Consider the following 27,626-nt stretch of genomic DNA (forward strand, 5'->3'; position numbering starts at 1 on the left):
CTGCGCAGATAGATGGAGCCATTATGTTTAAGAGCAGAGAGATGTGGAGGTGAAGGATCAGAGAGTCAGACAGGCACCAAGCAGGACCTTTCCACACAGATAGAGATAGCAAAAACGGCAAGGTGGATTCCAAAGGCTCGGAACACACCATTGGCGGGTATTCCCAGAAAATTCCAGAAAAGACTGGGCCTTGATAAATCATGACTTTTCAGATGACTTTTACTGTTACAAGTGGTCTAGCATGAATGTAAGGGGAGTAAGAGACTAAGTTAAGTGGTTACCTGATCGCTGATGGACTTAATTCCCCACAAGAACCCAGTGAATCAAATACCACTGTCTCCATGTTAAAGATGGTCTCTGCCAGGCATGGCAGTACACTCCTAGAATCCCAACATTCAGGAGGCTGAGGCTGGAGGGTTGTGGGTTTCAGGCTAGCCTTAGGTACATAGCAAGACCCTACTTTTAATAAAAAAACAAAAACAAGATGAAAAACAAACAAACAAAAAACCAAAACCACTTCTTCAGCAGAGTTAACAACAACTCTTCAGAAGTTCTCCCAAACTCAACCTGCACGTTTGTAGCCCTGTTATCTCATCTACTCAGAAGGCTGAGATAGGACTGTGTTGAGCCCAAAGCCAACCTAAGTTACACAGTTCCAAAAAAAAAACCATGATGGTGATGATGGTGATAATTTCCTCAAGTCAACCCACATCTCCCTTTTCCAAGCCCTTACTCTCTAGAACCTTTCGACATAACAACAGGATAGTGTCATCTAGAAAGCTCACACTTGAGAACTGTGCAATCAAGCTAACAACAACAACAATAATAACAATAATAATAATAATAATAATAATGTTTTAAATAAGTTTCCAATTTCATGTTAGACAGTATATTGGATAGGCCTTCTCTAGACTTCCCTAACAGTAATAATGAATGTTTAAAAGAAATCAAAGCCAGGAGTAGTGGCACATGCCTTTAATCCTAGCACTCAGGAGGCAGAGGCAGGGGATCTCTGTGAGTTCAAGGCCAGCCTGGTCTACAAAAATAATTTCAGGCCAGACAGAGCTATAGAGTGAGACCTGCACTCAAAAAAAGGAATTGGGGGAGGGGAGGAGAGACTATGTTTTGTGTTAGAATTATGTTCTTGGAAACAAATAACTCTCCACCGCCCAGGATTTGCTTGCCAGGATAGACGTTTACTAAAAAGCCTTTTCCCAGAAGGCCATGGCCCCGCGTCCCTGTGGGTCTGTTGGCTTTAGTGTGTATGGCAGAAAGTCTCCCTACCTTCCTCCTCCAGACCAGGAAGAACATGACTCCTCCTGACTCCTTTCTCTATCGCTGGATTTCTTGTTGATTCCTGCACTTGGTTTTGTCTTGTTTTGCTTTTGTTTCCTTAAGACAGAGTTTCACTCTGTAGCTCAGGCTCGCTTAGAACTCACTGGGTAAGCATGCTAGCAATCCTCCTGCCCCAGCCCCCTGAGTGCCAGAATGTCAGGCATGCATCACCATTTGGATCTTGGATCTTCCTGATATAAGCAGACCAGAGCCCCTTAGCTGGCTTGTCCTTATTAAACTACAAAGGTCACTTCTTTCCCAGGCTCTGCAATCAGCAAGCCCTCGTTTCCCTCCCACGTCTTCCCGAGCCTTTTGCAATTATGGCTCGTTTCTCTAGGTTTCCTCCAGCAGGCATCTGAACAGAATTAAAGCATAAGCACATGCCAGAATAATCGGTCCCCAAGATAGTAAATGCTGAGAAGTTCTATATTGGAACACGCCGAGCGCTGACTGGCTGGGGCATGATTACCCTAATAAGCTTAAAGCACGGCTTGCCATCCGCATCTGTCAGGACATGAGCAAAACAGGTTCCTAATCCCTGAGACTGGGCCCCTCGGAACTGTCTGGATACTCAGTAACAGCATCAAAACTTAGGGCAACAGCCATGTCTTCCTCTTCATTGTAGCCTGGGCTCCAAGTCTAGGACTTTGTACTGTGGACTCCCAGTCTAGTCTCAAGTTGTCCAGATGGGCCAGTCAGAGGGCTTTCTGTTACCATTTCCAAGGATTCTCCAAAGACTGTGGAGGTAGAAGACGGCGGCGACAAGCTGGAACCATGGGGTGCACGCCATCACACACCGTCATCGTCAACAGCGTTGCCAAGAGTGGCATTCAGTTTTTTAAGAAGCCGAAAGCAATTTTGCCAGGATGTCAGTGGGGCAGCCCCAAATGCCCCATCCCTTTGCTGGTTCAAAGTTCCACTTTCTGTGACTCTGATGGCGAGTTGCACCTGGGAGAGAGGCTGACAGAGGAGACGGTGGCAAGTTCCAAGAAGCTGCAGGCCATGGCTGAAGGTGTTCGTCAGCTCCCAAAAGCTATGGAAGGTCTGATTCCAGAAAGCCAAACCTTCCAGGTGAACAAACCACAAAGCCACAGGGCTACGGACATTTCGTTCAGGACAGAAGGCTCCCACGGGACACAGGAAGTAGATTTCTCTGGGAAAGAGAGGAAGGAGAACACTCCCCAGGAGACCTCCAAAGGGGACAGAGAGCCAATGTGCCATCAACCAGACAGCCAGGACCATTGCTGCCAATCAGCTCCCGAGTCAAAGGGCAGAGTGGACTTCCCTGAGCCCCTGGTAAAGGCCCACCAGCATGCTTATGCCTACCTGCACACCAGCCTTTCCAGATACGAAGCCATTGTGCGCCTCGTCCAGCAAGCCAGCCAGACCTGGGGGCTGCTGCGACCCATGCTCAACTTCCTGCTGCTGTGCTTCGAGGAGGCTGGCCAGCTTCTGGGCGAAATCTCTAAAGATGGAGATGTGCTCCTCCAGGAAGTTCGAGGGGATCTGGCGTGGCCACTGAGGAAAGGTGAGCCCTGGGAACAACACCCAGACCTCCTGCAGCAGCTGCTGCAATACACAGTCAGCAAGCTGCGTGTGCTCCATGGCACAGTGGCCGCCCTCACCGGGAGCTTCTTGGAGGGCTCCAGCAGCTGCCTCAGATCCACCGCCGGCCACCTGGAAGGTAAGCTGAGCACCAAGAGAGGTATAGATGAATGTCTCCTCAGGGCCCTGGGACAGCTAGAGAGCCTGTCCAGTGGCCACGGTGATGCAGGGCTGCTGGGTCCACCCTTATGCTCTGAGGACAGTGGCATCGGTGCTGACAATGAGTCTGTGCACTCCGTGGAGAAGCTGGGCAAGCAAGCCAGCTGGGACTTTGCAGCAGAACTTGGAGAATGGAAGCCAGGGACTGCAGCCCAAGTGGAGGCCAGGCCGTCAGGGCCCGCCTGGCAGGAAGGTCCATACTGGACAGGTTCAGACAGACCCCAGGACTGTCCACTGTCGAGTCCTAGGATAGCAAAGGTTCAACCCGCAGTGCAAGATGAAGCCAGGAGCTCGAGCACTTCCGGCGCAGGCCCAGAAGCAGTCGCCTCCGGGCCTTCAGAGGCTGCTGAAAGCCTTCCGTGGGACTCTCTGGGGGCTGAGATTCCTGTGCGGACACCACTTTCTCGAAGCTCTGGGTTGACGGATGCTCCATCCCTGAGTGAAGAGGAAGACTGCAGCCCAGAGGAGGAAGATGAACTTAGCAGCACCGACCTGCACCCTGAGCCACAGAAAGCCCTACCTTCAAGACCACGGTCCTCACCTGACACGCGGGAAAGCCTCTTTCAGCCCTACTCCAAGGAGCTTAGGAACCCCCAGGCCCAGGAAATGATTCTGAAGATGAAAGAGGCCATCAGCGAAAGGATCAAGTTTGTCCCCGAGCCTTCCAGACCCCAGGACTGGACTGAGGAGGAGGAAGGGGGAACAGTGGTCCCTCCAAGACCCAGATCCGTCAGTGGCAGCAGGGGGTCCCCTGAGAGACAAAGGAGGTCGCAATCAGAGGGATGCCTGAAGAGCCACGTGGAAGACCACACCCTCCAGGAACTGAGGAGGGTCCAGACAGACCTCAGTCGGAGGCTGGAGGTATTTTATGCCCTGGGTGCCACACGGCAGGGGCAGAGCCAGGAACGATGTCTGCCATCCAGGGCATCAGTGCTATGGCCCCCCACCAACTGCAGGGTGAGTCCCAGTAGTGCCATCAGCAAGTTCAAGGCTTCTCTGACCCAAAACTTCAGCATTTTGCCCAATCAAGACAAGAGCATCATCCAAAAAGGTAGTCCCTGCTTTGACAGTGAGCAGCCCTGCCAGGGGAAGGCTGAAAAGCTGCCAAATGCCGTCATCTTTTGTGGCAAGAAGAGCAGTAGGGCTCCCAGGGACAACGAACGGGACATCAGGGCCTGTCCCACCAGACCATCGGTTAGGAAGCTTATTGAGACCTTCAGTCCTACTGAGAGTCTGAGGATGCCGAGGAACTGTAGGAACTTGGGGTCGAGCCCCTGCCTCAGGAAATGGGGGGTTCCTGCCATGCCTCCCAGATTTCCTATTTACAGGGGGCTAGCCCCCCTGTATCCTAAGCCCCAGATTTCTCCAGCAGCAGGCTGGAGGCCTTCTGCACCCTTTCCCTCCCTTCCTCCAGCTGAAGTGTTTGAGAGTGAAGACATTAGCGGTGACGTGGAGGAAGACCTAGAGAACCTCCCACCACCACCTCTGGAAGTCCTGATGGACAAATCATTCGCTGCTCTGGAGTGTCCAGAATGTAGCCAGACAGCAGGGAGCTCCCTGGAAGAGACCCTGTTACCAAGTCTTCAAGAGGCTAGCCATCCAAAAAGAACATGGGCTTCCCCCAAGCTGAAAGCCTCCATGAGCCCCATGGACTTGCTCCCCAGCAAAGGCAGTGGCAGCTCCCCGAGGCTACACAGCACTAAACCCGGGAGCACCAGGATTGTGGGCAATTCCAGAAAGTTGACCTTGGACCTGAACTCTCAGCAAACAGCTAGCCCAAGCTCAGAGGCAGAGAGCGGGGCTCAGATCCAGGCCCGAGCAGAGACTATAGCAGGCTTCTCCAAGCAGCACCAGAAGGCGATTCCCTGGCACCACACCAACCCTACACCTGGGCCAAGCAGGACGTTGGAGCCCAGCCTGGCCAGGTTTTCACGAGACCCACACTCTCCAGAAGCGTCCAGGAAGGGTCCAGAGAGAAGCCCTCCACGAGTCAGAAAGGCCTCTTCCCAAAGAGCACAGTGGGCACCCCAAGGGGACAGGAGGCTGCAGAGCCTGCCCTCCACTCATGGACCATCCCAGCCGGACCTCCCTGCTGTCCTCAGCTCCCCCAGCCCTCCTCTGAGCCCCAGGACCCTGAGCCCACCAGCCACAAGGAAAACTACTTCCCCACCATGCCAGCACCCGCAGTCCAACCCAGCCCCAGGGAGCCCTCCTGTCCGACAGACAGAAACAAACACCCCCTCCTCTGCCTCCTCTTCATCGCCCTCAGTGTCTCCATCACGGGGGTCCAAGGACTCAATTCACTCTGAGGACAGTGAGGCTACCACAGCCAAAGCATCCAGGAACACGTGTTCCATATTCTTCCCAGCCACCACTTCTCTCTTTGAAGCTAAATCTTCATTCTCAACATCCCATCCACAGATGCTGCCAGAACCTGGAGGCCTTTTGAGGACCCCAACAGGAGGCTGGAGGGGCAGCTCGGGGCAGCGACTGAGGGCAGACTCACAGAAGAGAACGGTGCTGAATGCCCTCAACCCCCTGCCTTTTGTCAAAAGGACAGCTTCAGACCGCCAGCGCCAGCAGGGCGACCCGCTTCAGCAGTCCCACTCAGACTGGGAATTCCATCCCTGCCAAAACAGGTAAATGGTGCCTCACACCACTGTCCAGAAGGTGTAGGCAGAGGGAGTGGGCTCTGTGGACTGTCTGGTTTAATAGATTTCAAACTGTGTTCCAAAGGAAGAGGCAGTAGGGGATAAAGTATGGAGAACAGCCAGGGGTTGTTACTGACCACGGGTTTCACCTGATGGATGACGCTGCCCCAGCGGCTGGCTCACAGCCTGCCTGAACATAACAGCTAGCCCGTGTTGTCGATTCCCCTGGGCTGGGAGGTTCTCTAATCATCAGGATCTTTTAAAACTCTTAAAAATTATTGAGAACCCAGTAGCTATTATATATGTGGGTTATACCTACTATTTTTATTAGAAGTTTAAACTGAGAAATATTTTTAAAAGTCCATTTTATACTCACAAAAATAATACATTCCTGCGGGGGGGGGGGGGGACTGGTATTAAACTCACAATCCTCCTGCCTCAGCCTCCTGAGTTCTGGGATTACGTAAAGTCATGAGTCACCATGGCAGGCCAAAAATACATATCCATTAAAAGGAGACAGAGAGGGAGAGAGAGAGAGAGAGAGAGAGAGAGAGAGAGAGAGAGAGTGAGAGTTGATGAAAGGAGGATTTTCATCTTGCATTTTGTAGACCTGTTGGTGTTATCCGGCTTAGTAGAAAAGACAGCTGAATTCTCAGGTCTTCTATAATACATACTACGCACCCATTGATTCAAAACTACCCTAACGACATTCCTAAGAACATGGACTAAGAACACCTTTGAATTATGAGGAAAATTGGTTGCACCTTGAGCTTCCCCCCACCTAGAAGTGTCTCTGAGATACCCAGGGCCCACATCTTAAGAACGTCTGGTCCTGAAGACAGGAATAGAAATAGTGGAGTAGGTTCCCTGACCCCCGAGGACTTGGCTGCACGTCTCCACCAGCTTCAGACATCTGTAGAGTAGGGGCATTCGTGAGTACCAGCATCCAGAGGATGGGCTGCCCTTCCTGCCCCAGGCAGACTGAATGCCCAGTGTGCCTTTCCCAGCAGGGACAGGTTGATACAGGCTATTGGCCCAACCTGCACAGAGCTGTGGGGTCAAGAAGGCAGAAGAACCATCCCATGAGCTGAAAGCACTCCTATGCTTGATGGATTGTGTTACAGAATAGGCAGGGGTGGGGGTAGGGGCATGTTAAGCGGAGGTCTATTAGAGACACACTCTATCAGGGCACTTGATATCAGATCAGACAATGCTCCGACGCCAGTGTTTGCTGTCTGTATTGCTCTCAGCCGTGTCAACCAGCAGCTAATTTCTGCCTGGGTGATATGCATCACGGGTTTCACAATGTATCTAGGCATAAATGGTAATTTCTTTCTTTCTTTCTTTCTTTTTTACAAAGTACTCGGCAGTCAATTTTAAATAAAGATAGTATCTCGGGAAAGTTGTGCATGGTAATAGTTCTATAACCTTCCCCAGCCACTTGAAAGAAATGAAATATTGATTATTTTTGTAAGAATCTTAGCATAACTCTGCTCTTTTCTTTCTAAGAACCTCGATAAACACTACTTACTCTGATATTAGATTTCTAAAACCGTACCCTTCAGGAGGAGATCTTGAGAGTATAGGAACAATAAAAGGCATTAATTAAAAACACTAACATTTTAAAACAGCAGGAGCGTAAAATTGCTCAAGAAGAAAATAATGCCCTTCTCCCAGGCTTCTCCTCCAAATAGAACAGCCTAAAAGGCTGTTTCATGTTCTGAATTGCAATACTGTGTGAGTGTGTGAGTGTGTGTGTGTGTGTGTGTGTGTGTGTGTGTGTGTGTGTGTAAAGGCATCGTACTTGTGACTTGAAAGAAGAGTCCACCAAGGTCAATTAGAAGGTCACGTTATCACTTGCTCCCATCCCTGTCCCTTTGGGTACGACTACAAAGTCTGAACCCATGAAGGGGAAATGCCGGTCTCCCACCAACCACCCTACACCGAGGCGTATGTTTTGCATGTGAGGCAGAAGCCCATCCACGGTAAACACACCAAGCCTTTGCCTCTCTACAGAAAACAAGAATCATTTTCCGCCATCCTGCGTATGAATAAATGGTACCAGGGGCTTAGGTATGGCTGCCCCAAGACCACACAAGTTGGTGCCTGAGAGACAGAGAGTGCTTCCAAACGTGGTGCTTGCAAGGATACACTGTCATGTGTGTCATGTGCATTGTCTTGCAGCTGAGTCAGGCAGACAGACTCCAATACCCTAGAGTTGTCATTGGCTTCCTCCCTTCTGTCACTCCATACTAGACACAAGCCTATTTTGTAGAAAAAGAATTATGTTTGGATCCTACTGCTCAGGGGCCCTAGGAGTCAGGAACAGCCCTTGGAGGTATCTCCAGAAAGCTCAACCACTGGGCTTTGACTCTTTGTGTATATGCCAACCCACCCCCACCCCCACCCCTACCCCCACCCCCAGGTGAGACTGCATCTCTAGTCTCGAAGTATTGCAGTCCTATAAACACTCCCAAAGCTGCTAGACTTTCTCCCCTACACTCGATGCTTCTCATCATTGCCTGACCGGAACTGGTTAAGCTGGAGCACTGTGTGAGTCCCACGGGGTGCTTGGCTCAGGCTGCCCAGTGACTAGCAAGACAGCAGGTAGACAGTCTGTGTTAACAGTTCCAGAAAGAGACTGAACCACAGCCAGAGAGTGACAGCCTGTAAATTATCAGGCTCCTGGCCTCAGCTTCATGTAGACAATGGAAATCGGGTGAGGCTGAGAGAAAGATTTTAAATCAAACTTTCGTGCCACCGTGTCAGCCTTCACAGGGTAGTACATCTCTCCCCCTCCCTTCCAGCCCCTGGAACACGAAGAACAAAGTTTAGGGCGTGGAAGAAGTACAACCTGGGTATGTGTCCTACTTCCCAAGGGTTCGGGGAGAAGAGTGAAGAGACAGCTGAGGACTAGAGATCACTGTGTGCTCTGTGACAGTGGCTCGAAGGCCCAGCGGGCTTCTTGTTCTTGAAATAAATGAATGTGCGCCACCCTGACCACACTCTACTCCCCCCGACTCTGATGCTGTTCACATCCAAACACAGGCTTGTCCAATGGTTTGACGCCCATGTGCAGGGTAAGCACACAGGAGCATGTTGTCACAGGCAGAATGTCACAGGGCTGTACACGTAGGCAGAGCTTTCGTCCTGCTCTGGAAGTGACTAAGAGCTCTCTAGCCAAGGCCCAGTTCTCTGAGCCTTAGGTACCGAAACTGTATGATGTGTGGTCCATAGAGCCCCCGTTCTGATGTGACTTCCTGTAAAGCAGCTCCATAGAGACAGCTCCCCATTATCCACTGAGTGTGTACACGGGAGTTGTGCACACAATTTTCCCTTTCATTCAGCACTGGTACCTATGGGCCCCGGAGAGCTCGGCACTGTTATGATTTCCAATTTACAAAGGGAAAACTCAGACTCAGTGGTTAATTCACATGCAACAAGGCACACAGATGACAAGAGGAAGAGGCAAGATTTCAACCCAGGCGGCCAGACTCCATCCTCCCCATTGCCAGCAGCCCTTGTGGCTTTTAGAGTTAGTCCTGCCTACCTAGGCTTGTTCCATGCTTGTCATAATCAACACCCCAGTCTCCCAAAGCATAGCCAATCAGAGTTGGAGTTCTGTGAGGGTCCCTTCCCCTTTCATACCCTTAGTCAGGCCACTCAGGGGTAGGGAAGCTCTAGTCTAACCAAACACTGGGTGAGACTACTCAAAGCCATTTCTATTTGATTCTATTCAGAAAAGGAATGGCGGCTGTGCTGAGCAGGGAAGATTTTTTTTTTCCCCTGGCTGTTATTGTTTTTAACTCAAACAACTAAGCCTAGCTCTTTATTAAGCAAGACACAAAACAAAACAAAGGCCCAGTCCTCTCAGGCTCAGTTCAGAGCCACGGGATTCCAAGCCTAGAGTGGGGGAGCAGGAATCACCCTGCCGTGGAAGTTCAGGGAACTGGCTCCCACCACGTCTAACCAGACAGGCATGCAGAACCGACAATCTAGCCTTCCAAGTGTGATATGGAAAGGCAGAGGACTGATACCCAAGTCCAACCCTAAGCTAGATGTAAGAGGGATGTGGAGGGGAGAGATGGGCACAGGAGAGCAAGGTACAGGGAAGGAACCAGGAGAAAGAGTGGAGGAGTGTCTGACCTGTCCTTGTACTTTCTTTTGGCAGCAGCAGCAGCAGCAGCAGCAGCAGCAGTGAGGAGAACCCCAAGCAAGAACTCCCACCTTGGAACAACTCCAGAGTCCCAGAATTGCAGGGTAGTAGCACCAAGTGGGCATCTCCTTTGGAGCTCTGTGTGCTGGGCCATGGGCTGCAGCCAGAAGCCCGAATGAGCCGCGGCCAGGACAGACCCCAGCCAGAGTCACAGCCCCAGCACAAGGAAATATCTTGACACGTGGCTAGTGGGGTTACCCTAGAACACATGAAGTACTAGTGACATGTTCACTCTGCACCACGGGTGGTAGGCAAACCAACTCGCACTGTGGTTGATTTGGAAGGACCTTGAAGACACCCCCACCAAAGGGTTTTCAAAATCTTAAACAACAGCTGGATTCACTTCCAGATGCTGCTTTGCCTTGGGTTTAAATGTTAATGGAAACTTTAGACCCCACAAGGATACCCTTTATCTTTTTGAGTGCTGGCCTTAATTAGAGGGATAATATATTCATGCTTAGAGGGCCATGTGTCTTACAAGATAACCATTGGTAATCATGCAGCATTTAAACCACAACAATGTGTGAAATAGTGTCCTCCCGTTTTACAGATAAGAAACCCAAATGTGTCGGGGGAGACCCCCCCCCCAGAGTTGTGCTGGGATTTCAGACAGATGTGAGAATGGAGCAAAACCGGGTACAGATGTGGGTGGCCTTAGACTCTGCATTCTTCATTATGTTCTATTGCCTTAGACTATTCCATCACTGCACCTGCCTGCGGCATAAGCATAAAGAGAATAAAGAGAAGCCTTTTGCATTTAAGGTTAAATGGTTTGATGGCTAATGTTCGGTCGTGTCTGTGAGGGATTTCCTAGATTGAGTTCATTGAGATAGGAAGACCTACCCCACTGTAACTGGCACCATTCCATGGAGGGGAGAGGGTCCTGAACTGCAGAAAGAGGAAGTCAGCCGGTTACAGGCATTCATTTCTTCCTGCTTCCTGAGTGGGGATACAATGTGACCAGCAGCCTCCAACTCCTGCCACAGCCATGATGGACTGCATCCCCCAACTGGAGAGCCAAGACAAAGCCTTCCTCCCTCAAGCTGATTTTGTCAGGATACTGTGTCCCTTCAAGGAGGAGAGTAACTAGGACAAGTGGTAACACAGTGTTGAAGTCTCAATTAAAAGCTTTATTTAGAAGCTAATTGCTCCTGTCATGAGAAAATGAGGGGGGGTTAGAACATCTAGCCCCTCCAAACCACCCCTGCACCCCCTCCTCACGTTTCCAGCTCCTCCTTGCAGCCTCTCCTCCCTTGGCCTCAGAGTGTATCAAATTCTCTGGCTGGGCTGAGCACTTGCAGGTTTCTTGGACTGCATGAACACAACCAAGCCTCCGCAGCAAGAGGCCTGTTCTTTACACCGGATAGGGGCTGAAGCTCCAGAGGTGGGAAGGGAAGGATGCAGGCTCACATGCCTGGCTCCCCAACACTGCTTCTTGCCGAGTTTATTCCCAGGTCATCTGCAGAGAAGTTCTGCTGGAGCTGGGAGCAAAGCAAAGAAGCACGAGTCATGCCCCAAACCCCACTTCTGCCAAACAGCTAGATACTTGCTGCGGATCCTGGAATTTTTCCATCGGGAGCTGTGGAGTACTTTCTATTTAGAAAAGAATTTGCAGTAATTGGGTGATTCAATGCCTGCTCAGTGGGTTGTCAAAAGACAAGAATTCTCACCCACGGGTACAGCTAAGGAGGCTGAACTTAGCAGATCTGCTGCAAAGCTGATGTTTTAAGTTGAGAAGATTATAGACCTCTAATTGTCTCTTCTTCTTCTTCTTCTTCTTCTTCTTCTTCTTCTTCTTCTTCTTCTTCTTCTTCTTCTTCTTCTTCTTTCTCCCTCCCTTCCCCCTTCCCCCTTCCTCCCTTCCCCTTCCTCCCTTCCCCCTCCCCTTCCTCCCTTCCCCTTCCTCCCTTCCCCCTCCCCTTCCTCCCTTCCCCTTCCTCCCTTCCCCCTCCCCTTACTCCCTTCCCCTTCCCCTTCCCCTTCCCCTTCCCCTTCCTCCCTTCCCCTTCCCCTTCCTTCCTTCCCTTTCCCCTTCCCCTTCCTCCCTTCCCCTTCCCCTTCCTCCCTTCCCTTTCCCCTTCCCCTTCTTCTTCTTCTTCTTCTTCTTCTTCTTCTTCTTCTTCTTCTTCTTCTTCTTCTTCTTCTTCCTCCTTCCTTCCTCTTCCCCTTTCCTCCCTCCTCCTCCTCCTCTTCCTCCTCCTCCTTGCTGTTGTTAAAATAGATTGTGGCCTCGAGCACATGTTATACTGGGTCCTGGAGCCTCCAGCTACCTCTTGTTCTCGCCCCAGGGACAGACTTGTAACTCTGACTACATGAATCTCACATGAATTATTATGTTATTAAAATGAGAGCGGTGGGGCTGATCTCTTCAATGACACCAGAGTCACCATTGACTAAATAAATGACCAAGAGATGCCATGCTCACCCCTGTATTCAGGCTCGTGTTTGTCAGTGTTGTTGTGTTGACTTCGGGGCAATACCTGAGCCATGGGGTGTAGTTCTGGGTTGGAGTCTAAAATGTGCTGGCTTCAATCTGGGTGGCACCCAAAATGGTTGGCAAGCAGCTTGGGGAACAAGCAAGCAGGACTGGGCAAGCCCAGCACAACAGGGCAAGCCCAGGACAGCAGGACAAGCCCAGCATATCAGGGCAAGCCCAGCACATCAGGGCAAGTGGAGGCAAGCATTGCAAGTGGCCTTTGAGAGCTTACCCAATGTCACTGGCTTCAGGGACCACTGATTCGCAAGTATCTCTTGACTTGTTCTAGGGTTTAGAGCATCAGTTCTCAACGCCTAGGTCCCAATTCCTTTGGGGATCACATGTCAGATACCCTGCATATCATATTTACATTATGATTCATAACAATAGCAAAATTACAGTTATGCAGTAGCTGAAATAATTTTATGGTTGGGGGGGGTCACCGCAACCTAAGGAACGATATGAAAGGGTCACAGCATTAGGAAGTCTGAGAACCATGGGTTTAGAAGTAGATTTCTGGGGTTCTAATGAAGCAAGGCAGAGCCCCAGCTGTTGGGATTACACAGAAAGCAGAGTAGATGAAATTGGGGTGTAGGGGACCCTGACAGCAGAGAAATGATCCAGGTGAGGTAAGAAGGAAATGTAGTTCAGCTCAAATTTGTTAGCCAGCACTGAGTCAAATTTCTGGAGTCTGATGGCAAGTAGTTTAATTTTTTTACAGTAAAACTTGAAAAAAAAAGTTTCCTTATGACAGTTATCACAATAAAGCTTTAGTTGTGCTAAATCAAAACTCCTTTGCAAAGTACAATCTCTTTAACAGAGCCCGGGACTTTTTTGCATAAGAATGGTTTCTATTGACTGATAAGCAATGCTTAGGATTTGGGGGATTTAGATGAGACTCCATGGATGAGCAAAAGATCACCCAGTTATCAAACGACATCCACTCCAGCCTTCCAAATGGAACAGGTGTCCGTTTCTTCCATTGAAATAAAAAGCCCGAGTGTCTAACAATTCTGTTTTCCATAGTGCTTATCTGTGAACTTGTAGACCTCTCGCTCACTACACTGGGGTACAGTGGATGCAACAGAAGAGGGCGTTTAAAAAGTTGTAGTTTCTGGAACCCAGATGCAAAGAAGAACCAGATAATCCCAGAGGAAGGCAGATCACCAACCCAGGCCTCCCTCATCTAAGGGCCCAACTGTGGCAGTTCAGGTTAGGTTGAGTACATTAGCGTCTGAGAGCCTCTACTACACTTGTGAGAGATAAAGGCAACCAGCCTGAAACCAGGAGAGGTGGTACCTCCTAGTGGGTCAGCACCCTAGACCACTCTGTGGAAGAGCTGTGGATGAACTTATGCCAGGCCCCATGAAGGTGCATGCTAGGGGCCTCCCAGAGACTAGGCCTTCCCCCTCACATACTATGCTGTCGGCAGAAGCAGTGAACAGCGGCGTTCATGCACTCCGTCAGCCACACACAGCTGCTTCTCACCCCTCTAGAAGAGTTGACATGTACTGAGAGCCTTGAGGGGTTGCCCTATGCCCTTACATGTGATATAATGTGAGACCTCCAACTGCCACTAGAAGACCCAGGAAGCAATGACCAAGTGCTTTTATGGCCCAGTGGCCCACAGGCTATGGAAATTCTGAGGTATCTTCTACCAGAGCACGTCAGGAGAGAGTTGCCAAAGCTAAGGAGCTGGGAACAAGAGATGCAATGAAGTTTGGAGGACAGACATGATGAGCTGACAGACACCAGAGCAGGCGCTTAGAAGTGGAGGCTTGGTTACCAGCTTCACCTAGCTTATGTTACCTGTGAGCTAAATGCCAAGCAAAAGAAATTAAACCCACTTCAAGCTGCAAGCCTTAAAGTATCAACTCAGGTGTATCCCTCCTGAAGACCAAGCCTTCCCCAAAAGCCATGTCTCTGGTTCTTCCATAGGGAGAACATTACTGGTAGCATGAAGGGCAGGTTCAATCACACGGGTTTTCAGTCTTTTACCTATGCTTACCCACTCTGTCAAAGAGCCTTGCCCTCGCTGGGGCCAAATCCACTTCTTTTGCTCAAGAGAGAAGATAGCAATTTTTGTTTATTAATAAACCAATGAGCCCAACCCATCAAGCACTCAACAATGTACTTCTCCATGGTAGAGTTAGAAACCAGCAAGCAACATCATCTAATCTGCCATTCTTCATATCAGACAAGGAGGTGTCTCCACAGATCCGTGGGGTGCATCACACCCATAGTCTTAGTTGGGCTAACTTGCCTCTGGCAGCCCAGATACAGTCTCCATCCCCATGGCAACCTCAGAGCTATAAGGAGGGAGGTATCGACCCAGCTTTTGCCCAACACATTTAGTAAAACAGCAAACAGCTATGCCCCAAGGAGAAAACACAATCTTTTATTTCCATCAAAAGCATCATGAAGGGAGAGAAAAATAATGCAAATATAGTATCCTGACAGAGCAGTGATAGCATTTTGCAAGTATAAATACAATCCTCACGATGAAATATAACCTCTCTCTGTGGACAGTGCTGTTGTTTACTATATGCTACATCTATTTTCCTTGCTTCTGCCACACCCCAGTCCAGAACCTCAAATAATCCAAATGGATAGGAATGCACAGCAGATGGACCAAAGAAATTCCCCACCCCACCCCCTTCCATTGCAAAGAGCTGATGTTCAACAAGGCATGATTCATAAATCCTACCGTGTGAATGAAAAGAGATTTTAGAAATGTATTCTTTCTTCTAAAATAAACCAGTGTTTTGCATGTACCCAGGGAGCTGGTACAGTAAATTATGTGTGTTGATATGGTTGTCGATTGGTCATCTGGTCGACCACGCACAGGCTGTTGAGCACCTACTCTGTCTTCCAAAGGAAATCTTTGCAAAGGTAATATATTTTTAAGTAGCCCCACATCAAAAGATTTTGTTGAACCACCATAAAGTAAATGAGTTCTGAGCCTGTATTAACAGAACATGGTATATTGCACTACCGTTTTCTTCCTGTGCCTACCTAAAGTTTAAATAAAGTCCCATCAATCCATCCAGACATTTTTATGAAATGTAATTAAAGATGCATTGCACATGAGGAGGCACAAACAGTTAATTCACTCAGCTCCCCTAATTCAATTTTATGGAGAACTCGGACTCTGCTGGCTTGATTACACTTGTGGACTTCAGAAAGTCACTCTGAGGGTTACATGTGGGCCTGGCAATGGATAATAGTAGCTCTCTCTACTGATCTGACAACCAGGGTTCCAAATGCTGACATCCCAGACAGCCTACAAGCCTGTTGCTTGAATCAGCATCAGACGTTAGCTGTAATGGCACTGGCAGGCCTTAGTTAACTAAGGGACAGCCAGATGTTATGTGGGGGAGGGTCGGGGGCACTGACCAAGAATTAGAGTAAAATTAGAGAAGAGGGAGGGGTGGCAGAAGTGTGGCTCACTCTTGGAAACCAAGATGGCTCCTGGTGACTGGGATTAGGGGGCAGGAATACCTGTCTAGATCACCTTTTTGAGCCGTCTTAGAGATCACCCCCCCCATTCTGTGTGTGTGTGTGTGTGTATGTGTGTGTGTGTCTTGAATATGCACTTCTGCCTGTCTTTATTTTACAATTCTGATAAAGAACTCAATATCATTTCCTCAATTCCAGATCTTCACACTGACCCATAAAGAAAGTGAAGAATGGCTATCAGAAAGCTGGGCCTAGTAGCCCAAGTCAATCTCAGCAGTGGAGAGGGAGGGTGAGGAAGGTATGAATGTCAGGCTTGCATACATATACATATACACATACACATACACATACACATACAAATGTCAAGACACCCTAGGCTATATAGCAAAACTTTGTCTAAAAAGAGGGGGAGAGGGGTAAGAAGGAGGGAAGAAGGGAAGAAGGAAGGGAGGGAAAAGAGGAAAATCAGTTGTCAAACTCTGCAAGAATTGACTGGGTTGTTTGAAAGTTTCTGTGTCTTTCAATGTGAAAATAAAAGATTAAAACATTTTGTGGGGCAGTGGGTATGGGGGAAAGAGGGAAATGGGAGAAAACCCGAGTCCTGCCAGAGTTTCTGTGCTCTGGGCTGGCAGACTCGGGAGGACTGCCACACAGTCTTTCTACATGGCCCTGGGTGGGTGTCTGGCTGTATGAAGTCACAAATCCCAGCTCAGCGGGTGGTGGACAAGAGGCAGTCCTAGGCACTAGGTTCCCAGCTTAGGGCATCCCAGATACCACTGGGCACCACAGAAAAGCTGAGAACAGAATGAGGGCCCCGGGGGTGGCTCGGTTAGCCCCGGAGCTGAAGGGAGGAGAGGGCAGGGGGAGAGGGGAGAGGTGCTGCGTGGTTCCCACGTAGGCAAGAGTCCTTGGTCCTGTCTGTGGCTGGAGAACAGGAAGGCCTTCCAGCGAGAAGTTAGACACAGCTCTTAGGGGAAAGCCTATCCCATCGTTCAAGCATCGCAGGCCTTGATGAGCAGAGGCAGTGTGTGGTTTTAGAGATTTATTGTAGAAAGGCAGAGAGAAAGAGAGAAGGTAGAAAGAGGGAAAGAGGCCAGCTATGGCCACGTGGGGGGTAGAAGAGGACAGAAGTAGGGCTAGAGATGAGAGTAAGGAAGGTGAAAGCTTAAAGAGAGCGAGGAGGGACCAAGCAGCCCCTTTTATGGGGGGGGGGGGCTGGGCTACCTTGCTGTTGCCAGGTAACTGTGGGGCGGAGCATACCTGGCTATAGTCAGGTAACTGTAGGGGTGGAGTCTAGCCAGAATGCCAGGAGCTTGGGATATTGTCTGCATGACTGATAGTCACAGAATTATGGAGTTGGGGGCTCTGTGGTGTCAGGCACCTGGCTCTGGGAGTGTGGCTTGCTTTTCCGTCCCTTGTAGAGCTCTCTTCTGGGTCGCCGGAGCAAGCCCCATTCAACCAAAATAGGCTGCCTATCACAGTCTCACAACATTGTGCTTACAACCCGAAGTCTATGTGTCAAATGTACCAGACGTGGGAGAAATTAAGTTCCTGATGCTCATTTATCTCAGGCAGAGTCTTGGGGTGATCTGTCAGTCAGATAGATGGTCAGCAATTGCTTTGGCCCCTAAACGGCAGCTCTGACACAGCGGCTGGAAGGAGGAAAGCCCTGACAAGGATTATATTTTCTCTGTGTGCAATAATCTCCCTTTCCAAAAATACAATTACCTACATTGTTTCATTAAACTGACGTCCTGCCAGATCATGAGCGAAGTATTTCTTCCTCACCTCTTATAAAAATGAATAAAAAGTGATGTTGAGAGCCGGCCAAAGATGTGTCCATGGCTAGTGGCAGGAATTCTAAACCAGCTTCCTTCCCAACGCACCTGCCACAATTCCACCTTCTTATTGCTGTGACCCTTTAATATTCCTCATATTGTGGTGACCCCCCTCTGGCATAAAATTATTTTGTTATTACTTCATAACTGTAATTTTGCTACTGTTATGAATCATAAAGTAAATAACTCTGTTCTCTGATGGAACCCTGTTGGAAGGGTTGTTTGATACCCACAAGGTCTCAATCCACAGGTTGAGAACCAATATCCTAGATGGCTCCAGGGTGGGGCTCCTCCTTGAAGGAGACAGCACAGGCTTCTTGGGGCGTGGGATCCCTTTACAAATAGAAAGCTAATCCTCATATCCAACCGCAGCTCTGCCCTAATTTCATGCATTCCTCTTACACTGACCTGGGTAGAATTTTAAACAATAATCCCCACGGTGGACCCAACTAGTCCCCTCTTCTCTCTCCAAACACAAACTGCTCCTAGCATTAAGTGAGTGGGAGTCTTTCCCAAAACCTCACTCGCCCTTACTGCCATGACCACGGAGTGGCTGCCAGGTGACAATATGACAGTCCCCAGCAGCTGCTGCTGCATGTCCCCTTCAGGGAATAGCACTATACCCCCCAAATGGTAAAAGATGACAGATTCAACAGAAAAAGAAAAATGCAGGCCCTTCATGAAATTATTTATCTAGCTAGCCCCCACCCCCACCCCAGCCCCGTTCCTTTGAACGGGACAGAATTGACTGTGTTTACAAAACCCCGTTGCCTCTTTAAAACTATTGTTTGGTTCCGGGCTTCTGATATCTGTTCCGAAGGTGCTGGATCGCTTTCTGCATGTAAAACTCCTCAAGGAGAGCCCAAGGTGATGCTAATAACAGCTGTCAACCCACAAGGAGGTAATTATAAAGCCATGATTAAAACAAACCAAACCCTTCAGATGTCACAGCCTCTTCAACGGAACACCAGGTTGACAGGAAATCAGACACCAGACCGCCCCCCTGAATAAGCCCAGGAATAATGACCAAACACATTCCCCACATGGCCCTGACTCAGAAACACCCACTGGGCAAGCAGTGAGCACCCTGAAGCCCAGCTAACAACAGCACCTCCTCCAACCTGCCTCCTCTTAGGTCTCATCAGTCTGCCTGCCTGCTATTCTGCAGGGTCCCGGGCCCCTCCCCCAGAGCCAGCTCTACAGTGAGATTAACCAAGCAGCCATCCCAGCGTCCTCTCTCCTTCCCCCTCCCCAGAGCTTTTCATCAATCATGCTTTAGAGATTCCAGTTTAGAAAATTCTGACCACTTGGACGTGGGCTTGCCTGGAAACTTAGCAATCAGAGTATTAAGAAGATGGCAGAGGTCCTGTGTGGGCTGGTTCTGAGCTGAGAGGATGGCTCAGATGGGAAAGTGTTTGCTGTGCAAATGTGAAGACCTGAGTTCAGCCTCTAAAACCTACACAAAGAAGCTGGGCACAGTAATTCGTACCTGTAACCCCCAGAACTAGAGAGGCAGAGACAACTGGGTCCCAAGGGTTTCATTGGCAGCCAGCATAGCCTTATTCTCAGTGAGCCCTGGGTCAGGGAGAGAGACCCTGACTCAAATACCTAAAGGCTCTCTCTGATTTGAGGTTTTGATAGAAAATCTCTGGGATCAGAGTAACTCCAGGAACCCATGGAATTTCAACAGTCCTTTGGGCTGGCCTGGGGAAAGAACTCTCTTAAAGGTGTAGAGGACCCAGATAGGTCCAGTCAGTAGAGTACAGACCCAGACACACATGAAACTCCACCCACTTTCTAGCTACTGTGTTAGCACTTGGTCAAGTCTGTACTTGACCAGAATCCCTGAGGACTCTACACTGGCCGAGGTCACTCACTGCACACCTGGGTCCCAGTTCCCCCAGGGAAGGAGAGAAGTAACTTTTTCCTTCTAGGACATCAAGAAGAGTGACAGAGCACATGGCAGGCATTTGGTTATCAGGCAGCCTTGTTCTCCAGCCTTCCTTGGCTCACTCCACAAGGAGAGCAGAGAGAGTGAGAGATCTACCCTCCCCTGCACCTCGCCTTCAGATGGAACTCAGTCAGCTGGAGAGTGCTCTGCCAGCCATACATTTCTGCTTCCAGCTGTGAGAGCTAGGAGGAGCTAGGAGAGAGCAAGGAGGAAGGCCTTATTCATTTCCCAGTAGAAGGAGTGGGAGTGAAAGAGGCCAAGGGCCTGTCAAGCAAGGACAAAGGGGAAGAAATGACAGAACCCCAGAGGTGAGTAGGACCTACTTCCCAGTAGAGAAGACAAAACAAACCATTTGTTGACCTAAACCCTCACAGGCTCCGTGACCCCAACACTGCAAGTGATCCGCATCAATAGGGTCTCCAAAACACTGACCTCCTCCCATGACGTCACAGCCACAGTTCTGTGACTTATGCTAAACAGTTTGTAAGAATTACCTCATTCATCTTCGTAGCAGCTCCGTGAAGGTGGATATTATTATCACATTTACCCAGCACACGACCACATGCGCGTGCGCACATCAGCAAGTCACAGTGCCTAGTCTTCAGCTCAGGCCTCCGGCCTCTGTACCTGAGCTCAGTCTGTGTCTCCAAGGACCCACCCCACCACCCCACCCCACCACCCCCAGAGATGAGAGGGAAAATGACAGGCCCAGAGCTCCCATAGAGCCAGAGACATTGTGTGGTTCCTGAAGTTGGACACAGATTAGAACCTCTTGAAGAAAGAAGGTGGGAGGAGGAGGAGGAGAAGGAGGAGGAGGAGGAGGAGGAGGAGGGGAGAGGGGAGAAGGGGAGGGGAGGGGGAGGGAGGAGAAAGGGAGGGGAGGGAAGAAGGAAGGAAGGAACAAAGGAATGGACAAAGGGAGGGAGGGCAGAAGGAAGAAAAGGAGGGGGAGGGAGAGAGGAAGGAAGGGAGGGAGGGAAGTAACCTGAGCCCCATCCCAGACCAACTGAATCCAAACTCTGATGGAGGGTCCAGGCTAGTACACTCTGACTGTAGCCAGAGTCTGAAGCATAAGGTAGATTGTGAAGTTACGTCTTTCTCCCACCTCCCTCTCTAGGCTCCATTTTCCCTCCTCTACCAAGGAGAAGAGAAGACCCAATCTTTACATAGAAGGAAGGACATGAACACAGGCGTTGCCTGTAAATTTTGGCTGCCCCGGGTGGATCGCACACAGTGACCACTTTCCGGAAGTCCCACATGGTTGGGTGGCTTAATCCCCTGCTGTTCCTGCTCCTGCAAGTCCCATTCTTCTTCCCCCTCCCCCACCTCCCTGCCTCCTACCCACAGAACTCTAACTGTCCCGCCCTGTGCCCAGCCATTGGCTACTGATATCTTTATTGATAGATCAAAAACCAATTGGGAACAAGGCCCTTCAGCACCTGGGCATGCAGGTTAGCATCAATCTCCAACATACTGGAAGCAAAAACAAGATAAAAAGCTGGGTTTAGAGGTATGCTTCCTAAAACCCCAAACATTCCACTTGCTAGAAAAGCAAGCTGTAACGATCACGCTTCCCTGTCGTCTTGACTGGGTTTGAAATCACCCGAGAGACACATCTCTAAGGGTGTTTCCAGAGAGGTTCAACCAAGTGGGAAGGATCTGCCCTGAGTGTGGATGGTACCTGTCTTAGATATTTTTTCTATTGTTGTAATAAGACACCATGACCAAGGCAACTCAGAAAAGTTTATTTGAGGCTTATGGATTCTGAGAGTTAGAGTCCATGACTCATGGCATAGAGCATGGCAGCAGGCCAGACACACACACACAGAGAGAAAGAGAGAGAGAGAGAGAGAGAGAGAGAGAGAGAGAGAGAGAGAGAATCGCATGACTTTTGAAACTTCAAAGCCCAGTCCAGTGGCATGTCTCCTCCAACAAGGTCACGCCTTCCAATCGTTCCAAACAGTTCCACCAACTGGAGAGCATGTATTCAAATATATCAGCCAATGGGAGCCGTTCTCATCCAAACCACTGCAGTACCAACCCATGGGCTGAGAATAAAGAAGGGGTAAGCAAACTGAACACCAGCATTATTCTGTCTGCTTCTTTGCCAGACAGAAGATAAAATATGGCCAACTGCCTCACTCTCCTGCCCCCATGCCTCCCTCAGACCATGATCTGAATAAATCCTTCAGGTGCTTCTGTCACAGAAATGGAAGGAGTAGTGTGGGATCCTGGTAGACGTTTGCGCCAGGAGCATCTCCTGTGTCTTGTAGGGTTACTGTTGCTGTTATGAAACACCAGGAGGGAAGCAACTTGAGGAGGAAAAGGGCTGTTTGGCTTGTGTTTCCACATCACTATTGATCACTGAAGGAAGTCAGGACAGACCTCAAGCAGGGCAGGAACCTGGAGGCAGGAGCTGACACAGAGGCTATGGAGGTAGGTGGGCGGCTTGCTCCTGTGGCTTGCTCAATCTGCCTTCTTATAGAACCCAGGACCACTAGCTCAGGGATGGTCCCACCTGTAACGGGGTACCCTCCCACCCACCCCCCATCAATCACTTATTAAGAAAATGCCCTACAGAGTTGCCTACAGCCTATCTTATGAAAGCATTTTTTTAATTGAGGTTCCCTCCTCTCAGATGACTTTAGCTTGTCAAATGGATACAGTAAGCCAGAAAATCCTAGACGTGGAGTTTCTGGCTCACATCACAGACAACCAAACAAAGAATGGGATGGGATGAGCCCAGTTCCAAGCCACCACCATCTCTGGGATCTATCAGGACCTGAAGTTAGTTTCTCTCTCTCTCTCTCTCTCTCTCTCTCTCTCTCTCTCTCTCTCTCTCTCTCTCTCTCTCTCTCTCTCTCTCTCTTCTCTCTTCTCTCTCTCCCCCCATCACGTGTGTGTGTGTGTGTGTGTGTGTGTGTGTGTGTGTGTGTGTGTGTGTGTGAGGCTCCCTATCTTATTCAATAAAGCAGGGGTTTTCAATCACCCCAGAGCTTGTCAGCATGACTAGTCGGCTAACCAGTTTTCTCTGAAGATCCCCTTTGCCACCGCCTTCTTCTTCTTCTTCTTCTTCTTCTTCTTCTTCTTCTTCTTCTTCTTCTTCTTCTTCTTCTTCTTCTTCTTCTTCTTCTTCTTCTAGATTTATTTATTTATTTTATGTATACAGGTACACTGTAGCTGAACAGATGGTTGTGAGCCTGTGTTGGGAATTGAATTTGTAGGACTTCTGATCACTCCAGTTGGCACCGGTCGTCCCCTAAGCTCTGGCACAAAGATTTATTTATTATTATACGTTAAGTATACTGTAACTGTCTTCAGACACACCAGAAGAGGGCATCAGATCCCATTACAAATGGTTGTGAGCCACCATGTGGTTGCTAGGATTTGAACTCAGGACCTTCAGAAGAGCAGTCGGTGCTCTTACCCGTTGAGCCATCGCGCCAGCCCCTGCCCCCCCCCCCGCCCCCATTGCCTTCTGAGGCTGAAATTATACAGCAACTACATATCCACAAGCACCGGCCTAGCTTTAACCACTGAGCCATCCTCTCAACTCTGCTAACTTTCATTTCTGGCTTCAAAAAATCTGTCAGCCTCTACTTCCCTGAGTGCTTACAATTCCAAAGAATCTTGGAATCGTCTCGTCTCTCCTTGGGTCATGACAAGCAGAAAATACAGATTCCCTGCCCCCTACACACACACACACACACACACACACACACACACACACTGGAGGGGGAAAGCTTGCTCAGACAATAAGCAAACTCAGTTAATTACATTGTATAAATCTTTAGAAAGATTTACAATCAGCCTCTTTGAGTGGCCCAGACTCAGATGGCTTCTGGGAAGACCTGCTGAGGTCACCATCAGGTGAACAGCTGCTCACACTGGCTCTGGAATGACCCAAAGTCACACTTAAGCCGGCTATTAAAAGCCAAGCCTCAACCTGATTTCCCATCACCCACTCAGCATGGGAGGGGCTGGCCAGCATCCACCTGGCACAGAGCTTCCCAGGCTTAGAGCACAGAACTCACATCAGATCCAGAGGCCGATGAGAGATGGTGCAGGGGGATTCCTTTGGTGGGGCAGACCCTGCCAGAAAACCTGCTGAGCCTCAGGACTTCGCCATCTGTATCTGCCCCTCTATGGTGTCATGTCTGAGTCCGTGGCCAACCGTGAAATGTCACCCCTTCAGCCTTCACCACATCTGAGCTGCCTGGCTGTGTGCTCAAACCAGTGGCCTGAGCTCTTAAATCCCAGTTATATCATCGCTAACCTGTTACTGGTCAAGGCTACCACAAGGATGTCCAGACTGTCCCCTCATAGTCAGGACCCTTCTCCCTGGCTTTTCCTTAGAGACCAATACTTTTCTCTTCTTTCTCACAACCTGGCCTGCACTGAGCCCAGTATTCCCATGAGTCAGCCCATCTATCACAGCCTGTGCCATTTCATATAGCCATGTGACACCCAAGTTTTGTACAGCATGCAGACTCTGCCACATGTCCCCATCCACGATGTCCTAAACATGAAACACCATCCAGTGTTTGTCAGAGCAAGCCAGATGGGCAACCTCTAGCTAAGGCATTTAGTGGTGCAGTTGTCAGGTCCTGCTTTGTGACAAGCTGGGCAGATCCTCCGAGAAAGTCCCAAGGGATAAACAGATACTTAGCTCAGGCACGATAGGCTAGAAGACATGTGACACAAAGACTTCTAATCAAGTCAGTGACAAACAGACCACATCTGAGTAAGCAGCGAGGGGCTCTTCCAGTTGCTCCCAGATGTGGAGGCAGGGGCTGTATTCCTGCCACATGTGGGCAGACCTAGCTGAACCTAGTCTAGCTATTTGTCACTATCTTGTCTAAAACTCGGTTCAAGGTTGCCATATTTCATAAACCTCTCTACTGGAAAATTCTCTGCGGTTAAAAAAGTGTAAGAGATAGCCGGGCAGTGGTGGCACACTTGGGAGGCAGAGGCAGGTAGATTTCTGAGTTCGAGGCCAACCTGGTCTACAGAATGAGTTCCAGGACTGCCAGGGCTGCACAGAGAAACCCTGTCTCGGAAAAAAGGTGTAAGAGAAGAAAACCTTAGAAAAATAAGCAATTCTTTTATTTCTACTTTAAAATATACTATATACATTGGGGACCCTAACGGGAAAAGTAGGTCATGTGGTGACTCCACCACAAAAATAAAATAAGGTAAAAAATAAGAATTGCCCATTTCAGACCCATCTTTAATCCAGCTGCTGGGGACAAGTGGTTCCAGTCATCTGGATGTCAGGGGCCATTCTTCCACCTATGACCTTGTCATTGGCCCCCAGAGATTCAGAGGCTAAAAGTCCCTGCAGCGCCTTGAGGACTTGCTGGGACTGACTGGCAGCGAAGTCCTGCAGGCGGGACCCCATTTGCTCCTGCAGGCTCCTGGCCAGCCTGCACACCGCTGTGCGGACGTTCCCGCCACGCCCAGGCAGCACGCCATTGCCGCTCATTTTGTTCAGGAAGTACCAGAGGACGGGAAGGATGTGCCGTTCCACAGCCTGAGGCTTCCGGGGGTACACTGAGGCAACCAGCACTGTCACAAAGAAAAGAGAGAGGTCATTTGAGCTGCATACTTCCCATCTCTGGTGTCACCAGTTCTGTACTCCAAAGGACAGGCACCCAGCAGAGCTTACTTCCCACCTAGGCACTGTGCTCAAGCCCTGTGACATTCAGAGGCCCATTAAAATGTTTCAATTTATTTTAACATCAGAAGAGAAATATTGGTCTGTATTTATAACAGTCATAAAGTACAATTTTATTTTATGAAAGAAAAGACCACAAAGCCAATGCAAATGAGGTAGGTCCGTGATGATCATAATGTGTTCCCTCGGACCCAGTGAGGAGGAATGAGGTGGGTCACAATCCCACCTCCACCGTCTGCCACTGTGTGAACCTGAGAAAGGCATACCACCTCTCTGAGTCTTTTTATGTTCATAAAGTAGGGACCACAAGCCTAAGCCATGCTTTCAGGATCATTAGGATCCCGTAATGAATAAATGTCAGGTTTCCTAAGCAAGCAGGTGACAAACAGGAGCCAATATCATATTGTGCACATCAGCATTACCACCTGTGAAAGCTATACTAGCAATGTGTGACCCAGTCAGAGTGAAATTATCCTAGAGACATACTTGTAACCCTCTCTTTGACTATTTAACTATGGAGACAATGGCCCCTAAGAAACTGGAATTTCCCCAGGAATCTTGTGCCGATAGAAGGAAAAGTTAGAGGACGGTTGCCAGCCACAGGAGACACTCCCTGGTCTACCCGGTTCTTGCTAGACCGCCCTGCAATAAGACTGGAGCCAATGATGTGCATGACTTCACCCGGTCTGGGGTAATGTGGCTGTGGATAGCTCTATTCCTATCTAAACCTCAGGTCAGGACCCCAAAGGTGGATGGCAAGGCCACTACGCCTATTTCTTCCTCCTCCCAGTGTAGCCACATTAAATAAATCTCCTGTCTCTGTTTTTCCTTATAACTTGTTCTGTAGTTGGCTTCTTGAGGGTGGGGAGCAGAGACTAGCATGTCAGGGGCACCAGGGTCCTGACTCTGACCCTAGCAACTCCAGGAGTAGGGAGAGAAGTTGAGACTCTCCAAAGAAGCAGTCTGGCATCTAAAACCATTAGCAAGGAACAAGACCCACAGGGCCTCCCCAGTATCTATCTGGCCATCTATCCTCACAATCAAGTGGCAGTCATTGAGGGTGAATGTTTGCAAGCCACGGGGCTCCACATGGACCCTCCGTCCCAGTGAAGAACTCCCAGACCTGGTTATCTCAGAACCCGACCCTGTAAACCCAGGAATACTCTATCACCAAAGTAGGTATCAGAGCTGCAGCCAACATCAAAGCCTCCCAGGCCTTCATGGAGAGGTTGCCCTGACCTGAGGCTGCTCTGGGGCTTCCCACTCTGTCTGGCATCCTGCTCAGGTTCTAGTAAAGGTAACCAATGCAAGAACAGTGCTTCATTGACGTATAAGGCCAAGAAGCTAGAAAGTTCGGGAAGATTATGTGGACCTCCTTCAGCCCAAGACTTGGAACTTCAAAGCTCCCCTTCATGCTAAAAGAATGGATGTGAGCCCATTGTTCAGAGGAGGAAAAGAAGACTCAGGTCAAGGACTTTTCTTCCATAAAGGTCTCGCTGGAGACGGAGCCCACTTTGCCTTGGCTCCAAAGCCTTCCCCCACACTGTCCTCCAAACTCAAGGAGCTCCGTGTCCCAAACCTTAGTCGGGAGCTTTTAAAACTCCCCAATTTGTCCTTCTTTCGTCAGCTTAACATCTCCCACAACCTAGAATGTTCCTATGATTTCTGGAACAGAGAGGAACCAGATGACCTGCATGTCCTCCTCGGGGAAATGGCTATGCTCTTCATCGTTATCATGGAATGTCAATGTTGACCTGACCACCCCAGATCTGGGAGGTCTCCTGGGACCGCCACTGGTCACAGTTCTCTCACACGTCAAGGTGATGACTGGGAAGTTGGCCTGTAGTCATCCACTGGGAAAGGCTTGTTCTACAAGGAGCCTTGAAGATGTTAAATAGAACGTTCTGGGTCTAAGAGAATGGTTTAGTCAGTAAAGCATGAGAGCCTGAGTTTAGTCCCCCAAAACTCTCATTTAGTCCCCCTGCCTCCACCTCCAAAGCACAGGGATTATGGTCTTATGTCACCATGTCCAGTTTATGCAGTGCTGAGACTCAAATCCAGGGTTCCATGCATGCTAAGCAACTACTCCAACAACTGAGCTTTGTCCCCTGCCTCCCTACCCCTCACCAACCCCCGCAACCCTGGTGCAAGGGGTAGAATCTGGGATCTTGTACATTATAGTCAAGCACTCCAGCACTGAGCTGTATCTCCAGTCTGCAGAACACAGATTTGGGGCAACAGAAAGGGGTTGTATCCGGT

The 27,626-nt window shown here is 49.4% G+C and overlaps 2 protein-coding genes across 10 annotated transcripts in view; one reads left to right on the top strand and one right to left on the bottom strand.

The window, feature by feature from the left end:
* Positions 1–2,109: 2,109 nt before the first annotated feature.
* Positions 2,110–10,712, top strand: Pcare (photoreceptor cilium actin regulator). 6 transcript variants are annotated; one of them, XM_085833299.1, is made up of 3 exons: positions 2,110–5,738; positions 8,799–8,882; positions 9,931–10,712. In XM_085833299.1, the coding sequence occupies exons 1-3, from the start codon at positions 2,110–2,112 to the stop codon at positions 10,142–10,144; spliced, it is 3,927 nt and encodes a 1,308-aa protein (XP_085689425.1). In that variant the 3' UTR covers positions 10,145–10,712. The 6 variants fall into 6 exon arrangements, with proteins under 6 accessions (XP_085689425.1, XP_085689426.1, XP_085689429.1 ...); XM_085833300.1 differs by having other exon boundaries at positions 9,934–10,712; XM_085833303.1 differs by lacking the exon at positions 8,799–8,882 and having other exon boundaries at positions 2,110–4,056; positions 5,521–5,738.
* Positions 10,713–24,785: 14,073 nt separating this feature from the next.
* Positions 24,786–27,626, bottom strand: part of Togaram2 (TOG array regulator of axonemal microtubules 2) — a 59,207-nt gene continuing 56,366 nt past the window's right edge. For all 4 annotated transcript variants that reach the window (XM_085832871.1, XM_085832873.1, XM_085832872.1 and 1 more), the window contains one exon: positions 24,786–25,258. In XM_085832871.1, coding sequence (XP_085688997.1) covers positions 24,921–25,258 — 338 coding nt within the window. In that variant the 3' untranslated portion in view covers positions 24,786–24,920. The remainder of the gene's footprint in view (positions 25,259–27,626) is intronic.

The sequence above is a fragment of the Mus caroli genome, unplaced genomic scaffold (assembly GCF_978045245.1).
Source record: "Mus caroli unplaced genomic scaffold, Mus_caroli_1 scaffold_18, whole genome shotgun sequence".
Lineage (NCBI taxonomy): Eukaryota > Metazoa > Chordata > Mammalia > Rodentia > Muridae > Mus > Mus caroli.

Bases quoted from the DNA above. Each gene is read 5' to 3' on its own strand.
- Pcare (XM_085833299.1), top strand. From the start codon at position 2,110: ATGGGGTGCACGCCATCACACACCGTCATCGTCAACAGCGTTGCCAAG. The intron at 5,739-8,798 runs GTAAATGGTGCC...ATCCAAACACAG, and splicing joins TTCCATCCCTGCCAAAACAG to GCTTGTCCAATGGTTTGACG. The intron at 8,883-9,930 runs GTAGGCAGAGCT...CAGCAGCAGCAG, and splicing joins AATGTCACAGGGCTGTACAC to CAGCAGCAGCAGCAGCAGTG.